At 45.6% G+C, this 12,512-nt stretch overlaps 1 protein-coding gene across 1 annotated transcript in view; it reads left to right on the plus strand.

Moving 5' to 3' along the window:
* The window catches only part of GTF2E2 (general transcription factor IIE subunit 2), a 194,267-nt gene that overhangs the window by 39,266 nt on the left and 142,489 nt on the right, over window positions 1–12,512 (plus strand). Inside the window, exon 2 of the mRNA XM_082243449.1 lies at window positions 7,179–7,270. Coding sequence (XP_082099575.1) covers window positions 7,179–7,270 — 92 coding nt within the window. The remainder of the gene's footprint in view (window positions 1–7,178; window positions 7,271–12,512) is intronic.

Raw genomic sequence — 12,512 nt, forward strand, 5'->3', positions numbered from 1 at the left:
GGGAAGGGTACCTTTCTTCCACAGGAAAGGAAAAAGCACCTTGTCGCAGACGTGGCCCGGCTTTCTCAGCTCACAAGAAGTTTTATTCGGGAGGTTCCAAACAGCCCTAGTCTGGCAAGCCAAGCGTGGGATTTTTTCTAGACCCGCAGACAAGGCAGTGGTACTGTCCATTTACTAGTCAGTTTTGTTCTTGCCCTTCAGAAAGGTTCTTTCCTTCCAATGTGTATCCCGGACCAATTGCAGGCTCTCCTTGGGACCGTGCATGACCTGTTGTTTCAGGTATCTGAATGGTTTCAAGGCTTTTATTCAAGCCTGTTCACAGTCCCAAAGAAGGAGGGCTAAGTTTGTCCAATTCTGGACCTTGGAGCTCTGAACTGCTTTGTGCGGGTACGGAGGTTCAGAATGGAGTCCATTCGCACTGTGGTAACATCCCTTCAGGGGGACTTTCTTGCTTCTATCGGCATCGAGGATGCTTCCCTGCACATTCCAATGTGTGCCAGACTAGCGCTTCCTTGGTTTTTCCTGTGGGAGATGAGTATTAGCTGTCGTGGCAGCCCTTCAAGTCTTCACAAAGTGTTGGCCCCGGTTCCTACGTTGCCATGTCAGTGGGGGATTGCGTTACTGGGCTCCCTGGACGATCTCCTCTTGCGAGTGGAGTCCTCTGATGCCCTGTTGGATGAGGTAGGGATCACTATACAGGCCCTGAAAGAGTCTGGTTGGCCTCTGAATTAAGCGGTCTGTTCTGATTTCATCCAGAATATTGGATTATCTGGGTCTGCCTTTGGTTTCAGCTCTAGCCAGTGTGTTCCTTCCTCTGGTCAAACTCCAGAAGCTGCATGCTGCGATTCATCTGCTGCTGTCCTCCCTCTGGACTTGCATGCAGTTTCTGGGTATGATGGCTTCTACCTTTTTGAGGTGGTTCCGTTTGCACGGTTCCATACGAGGTCTCTTCCAAGGGAGATCCTGGTGAAATAGGACGAGTGTCCGAGGTCCCTGAACAATCTGATTTGGCTGAGCCAGAAAACCAGGGGGTCCCTGGTTGCTGGAAAAATTTCCAGGCTCTTCGGCAGGGCAAATTCTTTCTCCCCTTGTATTGGACAGTGGTCACCATGGATGCCAGTCTGTGGGGAGGTGTCCTGGGCCTGAGCCCTGCTCAGGGTTGTTGGACGCTGGACGAGTCCAGATTACTGATCAGAACTTCGGGCGATCAGGCTGTGTCTGGATCACTGAACAGATGGACTCCAGGGGCTGCTGGTACGGACCCAGTTGGACAATGCCACGGCAGTGGCCTATGTCAATCACCAGGGCGGAACAAAGTGTGTGGGCAGCCCTGGAAGTAGCCGGCATCCTCTGGTGGGCAGAAAGATGCGTTCTGTGCCATACATATTCCAAGAGGGGAAAATGGGCAGGCGAACTATCTTGTGGCAAGGTCACGGGATCCTCTGGCGGATGCCACAGATGCTCTGGTGGCCCTGTGGGGCCCTTATCTGATTTACGCCTCTTCCTCCTCTCAAGCTTCTACCATGGCTTTTACACAGGATGAAGGCTGAAGGGTTTCCTGTCATTCATTCTAGTGGCCCTGGACTGGCCTCCCTGGTCTTGGTTAGCCGTCCTGGTGCGATCGGTCGCCGACATCCCTTGGAGACTGCCTTCAGGGAGAATCTTCTGTCCCAAGGGCCGACCTACTATCCTGTTTTGCAGTTGCTGGTTTTGACGGCTTGGCTGTTGAAAGCCAGGTGCTGAAGGGTAGAGGTTTACCTAGGTCGGTGATTTTGACACTGTTGGAGGCTAGGAAGCCTACCTCTAGGAAGATCTACCATCGTACGTGGAATGCGTACATTTCGTGGTGCCCCCCCCCCCTTCCTTTTTCGATGGCTCGGATTTTGACCCTTCAACAAGGTTTCGAGCAGAAGTTGGCCTTGAGTACCATCAAGGGCTGGTGTCTGCCCTTGGCGGTCTTCTTTCAGCAGCCCCTGGCCAAGCACTCTCTGGTGCATTCCTTTTTTAAGGGGTTCAACGTCTGACTCCACTGGCGCTGTCTCCTTTACTGCCTTGGGATCTGAACTTGCTGCTTTCAGTTCCCCTGAAGCCTTCCTCTGCAAATGTTCAGGAGGTTGACATGGTTAGGCTGGCCCAGAAGGTGGTTCTTCTCTTTTTGCGAGCTATCACCTCCGCTTGCAGGGTATCGGAGTTGGCAGCGTTGTCTTGTCGTACCCCCTACTTGGTGTTCCACAAGATGAGGTGGTTCTTCACCCATGTCCGTCGTTCTTCCTAAGTTTGTCTTTGATTTCTGTTTGAATGAAGACATTGTGTTGCCTTCCCTGTGTCCCAGGCCCAAACATCCTAAGGATGTGGTTCAGGGGATTCAGGTGTATCTGGCAGCCACAGAGTCTTTTCTGAGGTCAGACTCACTGTTTGTGGTCATGGAAGGGCCACAAAAGGGCTATCTGCTTCGTCTGCGACCATTTCCAGATGGATTAGACAGACGGTGACTCAGGTCAGGTCCCTCCTTTCCCTGTAAAGGCGATTTCTACTCGGGCGATTAGTGCTTCTTGGGCCTTCCGTCATCAGGCGCCAGTGACGCAAGTTTGCAAGGCGGCCACTGGTTGTCAGTGCACACTTTCACCAAATTCTACAAAGTGGATGTGTTGGCATCTGCAGATGCTTCTTATGGCTGCAAGGTTTTGCAGCCTGCTGTTTTTAGAGGGTCTGTTCCCTCTTTGGAGGTATATTGTTAAGGGGGACTCCAGTTGTTTTTTCTGTTAAACTCCTGTTACTTGGTTGGCTAAGGTTTAGCCTTAGGAATTTTTTTGCTGTTCCCACCCCTCATGTTCGATACTGCTTTGCTTTGGGACGTCCCAATGGTTAAGAATTCTAAGGAGCTGTGTCCGTCAATGAAAGAGAAAATGGATTTTTGACCATAAAATCCATTTCTCTGATGTTCATTGACGGCCACAGCACCTGCCCCTCTATGTAGTTGTAAAACTTCGGACACTGCTTGTAACAAAACTGAATATCTATAGTAGAGAGGGCGAGTATACCTCCTAGGACTGCCTATAGGCGTTGTCCAAGTTTTTTCTTCCTAGTGTCCTACTCCTGTAGGGGGCAGTATAACCCAGTGGTTAGGAATTCTAAGGAGCTGTGTCCAACGATGAACATCTGAGAAATGGATTTTACGATAATTCAAAAATCCCATATTTTTATTTATTTTTTGTTTTAGTTGACTAAAATCTCCAGTACATTTTAGTCTTAATTTTTTTTAATATATTTAAGCATTTCTATAGAATTTTGAAACTCATTATATACTCCTGGAGTAAAAAAAAAATCTAATATGTTATTACTTATAGTATTAAGGTTTAAACAAACTTGCAGATACAGATTTGACCACTCTGGATGGTCTGAGGAGGCGTGTAATGTTCCACAGTGGTCTGAGGATTCATGTAATGCACACAGTGCTCTGGACGTGGCTAGGTTGAGGAGGAGGCCTGTAATGCATTGTACACAGTGCTTTGGACAGTGATCTGAGGAGGCCTGTAATGCTGCACAGTGCTCTGGGCGGTGACTGTAATGTTACACAGTGCTCTCGACGGTGGTCTGAGGAGGCCTGTAATGCTGAACAGCGCTCTGAATGGTGGTATGCCACTATAAGAGGCCTGAAATGCTTGCTGCAAAGTGCTTTGGATGGTAGTATGAGATAGGCCAATAATGCTGCACAGTGCTCTGAGGGGAGGCCTTTAATGCGCTATGCTCTGGGATGGTGATCTGACTCTGAGTGCCATGTAATGCTTTACAGTGCTGGATGGTGGTCTCAGGTATGAGGGATGGCCTTTTTTGCACAGTGCTCTGGATGCTGGTGGTCAGAGGAGGCCTGTAATGCACACAGTGCCCTGGACAGACGGTGGTCTGAGGGATGTACACACTCTCACAGTTCTCTCTGCTATGGACAGTCGTTGTCGGGAGTGGAACTCTCGTCGGGAGGCCTGTAATGCTGGCTGCACAGCCTGCTAACTGCTGCTAAGCGAAGCACGCTACGGGCTTGTTAGAGAAAACTTAATTGATTTACGTCAGTTTTTGTCAGTGGACGAAAAATGTGGTGTACTTTTTTTTTTGTTTTCATCACAGCACAACATAAAGGCCGCTGACAAAAATTGACAAATATTTTCGTTGACTAAATCAACACTGGTTTAAAGTGGTGACTGGAGAATGCAAAAATAAGATGTTCAAAAGTATCGGTCTAGCCAAATGTCTAATCAACACTACCGACAAACTGTTACAGTTTGTAGTGTGACGATTTGCCCAAGCAATCCATTCAAATTTTGTCCAAAAAGACAGACCCTCATTCTACTCTGTTGCTGGTAACTGTTGTTGACAGCTCAGTATTTGATTTTGTGGCCAAAGCTGGCCATAGATGATAGGAGACAGGACATTCATAAACAAGTTGTCCTGGTGTTGAAGCCCATTGCAACTCATGCGAACAATTAGGTCCTTTTCTGCACTGTTATCCATAGGAAAGGAAGGGAATGAGGCAATCACAAAAAGATAAAGTTAGGAGATTTCCCTGTGCAATAGTAACCTTTCTTTGTCTGAGGTGGTCATTATTCCCTCTTGGGTGGTAAGAAACAGCTCAATTTATTGTCAGAAATTCTCAAATTTGAAAGTGGCATTTTGAAAGTGGCATTTGCTTTTTATCAGGCAGTTTCTGGGGATTTCTAAGTATAAAAAAAAAAAAAAAAAGCCCAGGTTCACAGTAGTGCAACTTATGATGCAACTTGTCACACACAATTGAATGACAAGGGAAATCCCATCCTAATCAATGCGACTCAGCACAGAGCAATTTAGGAAAAGGTTCCTGCACTCCTTTGGTGTGACTCCAGTGCATTTTCAGCCCCATAGACATCTATGTTAACTCACAGAAATTGCATCAGCATTAGATAAGAAGCGATTCCTATGTGACTTGAGATGAGTTTTTTGGATTTTTTTTTTTTTTTTTTTTGTAACCCTCACCTCAGGTCATCCTTGCTGCCTAAAACTCACCTCCCAAGAACATTCCACTCACACCTGAGTGTAGCAAAAATGTGCACTGCAGATAGGGCAGTCTATTCACTTGAATATTCTGCCCTACACATGAAAAACGCCCCAAAGTAGCTCAAGAACCTTGCCTCATGTTATTAAATTGCTCCCCATGCTTGCATTGCCATAATGGCATGTGTTATTGAAATTAGTGGGGTTTGGAGCATAGAAACTCTCTAGGTGCGCTGAAGACTTCACTGTGTTGAAAAGCACACTTGCAGATATCAATATGCGCCAAGCGCCATTAATCCCTTGTACTGAAAAGTACAATGTACAGCTTTTTTTTATTTTTTTGTATAAAGAAATCCTAGCGCGCTCGGCAACAAAGAAAGAAACAGGCGCATGCAATTATGTCAAGTCAATGCCAACTGAAGATTCTCTGCTTTTAGAGAAGAGCCCTGGTTTATTTTATAGTCCAAGAGCAAAAGGGGTTTACAGGGGTGGTGGCGTCAACACAACCAATCAGACATGTATACATTTAAAGTATCAATAGAAAGGGGAGTGAATGCTCATGCACGAGCGGAGCCGCGTGCCTGAGTTTCCTGTCGTTGGGTGCACTATTACTAAAATGAAACCCACGTGTAGGAAAAATGCCTGCCAAACATGGAACTAGCATGTATCTCATGAATGTTGCCCCGCTAATACGTGTGCATGCACTCCCATTACAACCTGTTAGAGTGAATCCTATATAATAATATAGTTCATAAAAACCATATTTGATAGTGATCATGCTACTGTTCCAGTGAATGAGACTTTATCTGCAAAGGACAATAGCAGCAGTATTTTAATCATGCAGATCAAGCAAAACAGAAAGCTACCAGACATTAATCCTGGCAAAAGGGCAGATGTTTTTAAAACGTTAAGAATTCCACATCACAAACATATCTCCGTCAGGGTATACCGGGGCCCTGGCTGGCTGATATACATTTGTGTGGTGGAGTTCGCCTTGCACTGCCATAGATCCGGACCTGCACCGCTGATAGGAATGATCAGGCTACAAGTAGCGAGCATTCTCCATTTTATGGAAGGTTTCCACAATTACAGGTCTTTCCTCAATGCCAGTTAAAGCCATATTCGCTGTGCATTGTGATTACCGGTAAACTGACACTGGGAGACATAATGGCAATTTAACTAAAAACCCATCTTAAAAAAATGTCCACACAAATATATTAATAAAATTTCCACAACACATGCTAACTGTGATTGGGGTGTCATTAACAATTAGGCAGCATCCACAGTTGTATGTTTCTGAACATGCTGTATCTCTGTATAAAATGCGTGCTTTGCTGCACTTTGCCATGTGTTTCGGGAACATGATGCAAACACGTATCACGTATCCCGCTTACGTTGACAATTTGCGCAGATGTGTATGAAGCTTAATTGTTAATGACACCCCAATCACTGTTAGCAGTCACAAGCAAGTTTCACTGGAAATCGCATGAAAATCATATCGTATTAGACACTCCCTCCTTACACTCCCTCTCCACCTTGGCTCCTTCCCATTCTCTCACACTCCCCCCCCCCCCCCTTCATTATGGTTCACCCTAACTTTAAGGCGAAGTTTTCAGAATGTTTTCATGTTCAATATTTGAATTTCAACGCACTAGGTTAACATTGTGTTCCTGGACGCTAGGTGTCTAATGTTTTCTAATATAGTTTCTGTTGGACTCTCTTCAATACAATGTACTGAACTCTTGGTCATACCCTTTCTCATCCTTAATTGTTTGACTGTACCTTTCTCAATATGTTCCGATGTCTACCTGTGATGTTTTACTGTATCTTTTCCATTTCTACAAATAAATAAACAAATAAATAAACTGAACAAGAAAATCATATCACATTAGTGCAAACCAAAGCTAAACACCAACGTTTTTGCTTTCTTGATGTAGAATTTTGTAATGCTTTCACTTACCTTCTTCTTTTTTCTTTCTTTTATATTATTTTCAACATGTGTACGAATACTGACTGTTTCAAATTTGTGTTTTACTCTGCAGATATCACAGTATACTTGTGTATAGAAAGTGACCTACAATTAGGAATAGTTAAAAGACAGTGATTTATAAAAATATACTGTATATAGTGACTAACCCTGTTGCTTCTTTTGGCAGATGGCAGCAATGGTTCATATAGCGGCAAACCCCTGTCTGGGACATCGAACTTCAAGTTTGGGGTCCTTGCAAAGATTGTCAACTATATGAAGGTAATATATGTTTTTGGAATGTACTTTGCATTAATGAATTTTAACACTGATAATAAAATGTATTCTTTTTTTTTTTTTTTTTTTTTTTTTTTTTACATCAGCCATTTAACCTCTGTAAGGTTTAATGCTAAACATTTTCACATGGTCGGAGTGTTGCAGGACTGCACAATTGTCATTCAAGGTGTGATAACGCTGAAAGCTGAAAATTTGGCCTAGGCAGGAAGGAGGTTAAAGTGCCCATTATTGAAGTGGTTATTGTGGTGAAGGGTTTGAACCTCTATTGGGTTATTTTAGAAAATCTGGGTTGGGGGGGCGACAAATGAGTATCAGGCCCAGCTATTGAAAATTGGTTACAAAGGCACATAAGAGCACGAGGCATTAATCTACGTATTTCAGATGTAGTAAAATTTTCTTGGACAGTTCCTGCTCTCATGTTAAGTTATATAGGGAAAGTATGTTGTTAATTGAGGAACATCAGACTGACACAGTGGGTGGGGAGGATGATTTCCATGTGAGGAGTATTTCCCTCTTCACATATAAGGATGTGTAAACTTAAACATTTTATGTATCTATCCACCTCTGGGATATCAGTGGCTCCTAATAAAAATATTTTAGAATCCAGCCCCAAGTCAATGTTACACACATTATCCACAGCTTCCCAATATACTATGGAGGAGTGTACCTATCAATAGTTAACATATCCTGACAGAGTGGTTTAGAAGTTTGTGTGTGTGTGTATATACTGTGTTTGCTAATTGTTGCGGGGTGTATTCGACTGGAGAAATTTCAGTTGGATAAAACTATCTGTAGTGGAAATCATATGGTGAGAGAATTATTTACCCAGTCATCAGCAGTGAGATCAGCCAAATCTGTTACCCATTTTCAGTATGTACGGTCCAGTTTGGTAGAATATGAATTAGAAAGCTGATACAGTGGCTTCCCCATCACTCCTGAGGCCAATTATTCAAAAGGATCAGAGTCCAGGGTGAGAGGCAGTGATATCTGTACAGAAAAGGCATGCCGCAATTGTAGAAATCTAAAAAAAATCCAGTCAGGCAGTTGGTATTGGGCCCTAAGTGCATTAAAGCCTAATAATTTTCCATTGTGTTTTTGGGTAGTAACGCCCCAGCCAGGCCAAAGGTGCCAAAGTGGGAATGTGAAGTGTGAATGAAGTCTTAGTCTTTGCAGAGAACATTGGGGGCTCATTCACATTGGCGCAGAAGTTTTGTGTGCAGCCAGCTTGGGTTAGTCAATGGAGACACAGTGGTTGTATGGACTCCCCTACAAATCCAGTTCGGACAGCCATGTGCACTTGGTCCCATTCAAATCTGGGCTGTGGTTAGGAATAAAAAAACATACTCTATTTCTGTTTGTACTGGCTGTAACTCCACCCCAGGCTGAAGACCAGCTTTTGGATGTTCTCTGTTTATCTTGATGCATCTGCAACCCCCAGAGAGCCATCAGGAGGGAGAGGACACACACTGCAACCAGGAAGAAGAGGTTGCTGCCACTGTTTATTTTCACTGCCTGAAGGAGACATTTATGCACACAGCTCATTGTCACTTCTAGGTAACCCCCATAGACTGTGACAGTGGTTTCAGCTGCGTTCGTAGTAGGCTGTTGCGTCAGATGCTTGCTTAGATAAACTGTGAGTGTTACTTCGGGGTGCCCACCTCCTGCTCCGTTACCTTTTTTTTTTTTTCATGCCACCTGCTGCAAACCCAGCCACTGCTACACATGTCCTTGGAGTTGCCTGGATGCCCCTTAATGTTTACTGCTAGCATCCAGCTGGATTACAGAGAGTCTTTATCCATAGTGCCTTGTTACTGCATGTCAGTGGAAGTGGATCTGTCACCATTGTCAAGCTATGTGATCAGTTTGCCTTCTTATAGATGACACAGCTGGCTGATAGATCGTACAATTTCCGTTGTGGTACCAGCTGACCCTTCTAGTGAGCTCCTACTGCCAAAGACACCACAATTACCCCTAATTAAATTTGCATCTTTTTGTGAGCAGCATGGTCAGGCAGCGGTGATTGAGGAGAGGAAGAGGGGGAGGTTGTGAGCCCTCCGACACAAAGATTAATTCTTTATTCTGATATAGGTGTCATTGCACTGGACTCTGGCACGCTGGAATGGAGACCTACTCCATCGTTCAAAAAAACAGGGGGAGGGCTCAGCTGGTATCACAGTGCAAACACTCTGTCAGCAACCTAAAGGCCATAGACATCAATGTTAACCCTTAAAAGTTGCATGAAAGTCATACCTGAATGTTTACAAGAGTGGTGAAACAGTGGGTCCAATAAGTCCCATCCATTCAAAGTTGCACTCCAAAGTAGCACAACTTTGGAGTTGTACAAGTGTTAATGGAGACCTGCATTTCCCTTTCGTTCATTGATGGACACCGCTCCTTAGGTTTCTTGACCAGTGGGTTATGCTGCCCTCTACAGGAGTAGGACACTAGGCAGAAAAAGAACTCAACTACGCCTATGGGCAGTCCCAGGAGGTATACTCCCCCTCTCTGCTATAGGTACTTTGTTTTTGTTTTGTTTTTTTTCTGCCTAGTCAGGAGTAATGACCTATTTCCTTGCTGGGATCTCTGGTCCTGGCAATTTTTCTTTTCAAATAGCTTTTTTTCACCCAATTTTTTTTCCTGTGAGCTCTATAGTAACTGCCAGACTGGGCGACGGGTTTGACTATCTAGATCCAGTGGTCACCCCAGTCTGGCCAGCGCGCACAGATCGCAGCTCCGTGCGATGCAGCATTCCTCCTGGCCAACAGTCCCCCATTTCGATGGAGGAAGAGTTCTGTCATGAACGGTGCCCGCCTGGTTCCTGGTGGGGTGAGTAACTGTCCCCCCTCTCCCCCTGGAGTGTTTTGGGGTGGACGCGGGGTCCTTCCTGGGATGGTCGGACTCTTCCTTCCCGTTAGGCCCCCTGTCTTCTGGTGGTCCCTGTGGGTCATTGATTTTCTCACGGAGTCTTTGGAGCACGTTTCCCCACCTGACCCCCTCTAAGAGGCTGCAAGGTACCAACCATCCATTGATGCACTGACGGTGGTCCTGGGGTCCTTTGTGTCCTGGGTGGAGGTGGCTTTTGGGCGGCGGCTAGCAAAAAGCGCCCCTTCCTCATCTGTTGCCTCAGATCTTAAATGTTTTTTGGCCGCCCACCCTGCTGGGTCTGCGGCCACGTGCCCTGACTTCTTGGATATTGAGGACGATTCCTCCACTCCTGTAGGTGCGCACCAACAGGCGCTGGTGGACAACACTGATTGTGTCCGTGCCTAAAACTTTAAGAATGAAGGACGCAGCTGAACCTGCTGTGGAGGCATCGGTCCCCTTTGGCACTCACAAGCTGTCTAGAGTGACGAAGGTGTTTCCTTTTCCCTCCTGTTTTAACAGATTTGTCGCAAAAGAGTGGGAACCTCCAAAACGTCCCTTTGTGGTTCCTAAACGCTTTATGATGAGGTACCCCTTTGAAGAGTCCCTCCTTAAAAAGTGGACTGTTACACCTGTGGTGGACTCTACGGTTTCCAAGTTAAATAAGGCGACCATGATCCTGGTTGAGGAATCGCTGGCCTTTAAGGATGCGGCTGACAGAAAAGCGGAAGCTGTGGTCCGCAATATGTTCACTGTTTCAGGTTCAACGCTTAGGCCGATCTTTACCTTTGCCCTGGTGTCCCAAACTCTGACTGAGCAGCTCCTCCCTGCCTTTGCTGAGCTGGCGGACCAGCTGGTCCAGGCACTACAGTTTATCTGTGATGCCTCTTTTGATGCGGCTCCCCTGATTTCTAGACTGTCTAGACTGTCTGTTTTGACGGTGGTACTTAGGCGCGTATTGTGGCTTAAGTGTTGGTCTGTGGACCAGACCTCTAAAAAGTCCTTAACTGATCTACCTTTTCAGGAAGATCGACTGTTTGGGGGCTACCATGAATGACATGATTAAAAGTCTCCCAGAGGGGAAGAATACTTTTCATCCGCAGGCCGGTAAGGGTAAGGAACCTCATTGTAGACCTGCCCTGTCCTCCTCCATAAGAAGTTTTTTCGTCCCCCAGGGTCTGCTGACAAGGGTTCAAGACCGTTCAAGTCCTCTTTGGGAGGCTCCAAGCGGCCTTGGTCTGGCAAGCCGAGAGCAGGATTCTCAAGATCCGTTGAGCATGAAGGTGCGCCCTCAATCATGCCTGAGGTGGGGGGACGTCTTTGTTGGTTTCCGGGCCCGTGGACCTTCTTGGTGCAAGACAAGTGGGTTCACGAAGTGATAGTGTGGCTACAAGATCGAGTTTCATTCTTACCCTCCAGAAAGGTTCTTTCCTTCCAATGTGCGCCTGTCCCCAGACCGATTGCAAGCTCTTTGGGTTGGTGCAAGACCTGCTGCTTCAGGGTGTGATTGTCCCGGTTCCGACCTTGGAACGGTTTCAGGGTTTTTATTCTAACCTGTTCACAGTCCCAAAGAAAGAGGGCAAGGTGCGTCTAATTCTGGATCTCAAGGCCCTGAACTGCTTTGTGCGGGTAGAGAAGTTCAGGATGGAAAGAATAAATAAACGTTCCACCAGTCAATTCCTGCACCATCACCCCAAGAATGTAAGACCGAAAAAAGGGGTATATAGGCTATAAAGGGGGCTGTATCGGTGCTGGTCCTACTGCCTTGAGAGACAAAAATCAAGCAAGATATATATAAAGGAAATTTCTTTATTGAAAATACATTTTATAAAATTCTGCAAAGCAGAGGTACAGTTGGACAAACACCAACATATATATAAGAACAATAAACATATGTGGGCCTCTTAGTAACATTTACCCACACCCAGCCCCATACAAGTACATAGAAAGATGTCCTATAGTGGTGCAAGGTAGGGGTGTCCTACCTTGCACCACTATAGGACATCTTTCTATGTACTTGTGTGGGGCTGGGTGTGGGTAAGGCATTTCGCCAAGGGCTTCTTCAGGACAAGAGAGACCTTCTAGACATATTTTTCTACAAGAAGAAAACATACATTAATTAAACACACATTATGCTAAATATGCATATCATTGAGGCAAAGATCATATAGGCACTGACCCCATATACAACTGCACCAGGCATATCTCCTCCGGGGCAGGCTTGCATTACCCTGTCCTGTATATCCTTATGCAGTCGCTCATTGTAGTGTCCGGCCTCAATACCGGGTTATATTGTCCCCTACATTGCGCTGGGAGACTCCTCCCACTGAAGACTGCATCATAACATCACTTCCGCATACCCCTT

The sequence above is a fragment of the Pelophylax lessonae genome, assembly GCF_965119305.1.
Source record: "Pelophylax lessonae genome assembly, chromosome: 1".
NCBI lineage: Eukaryota > Metazoa > Chordata > Amphibia > Anura > Ranidae > Pelophylax > Pelophylax lessonae.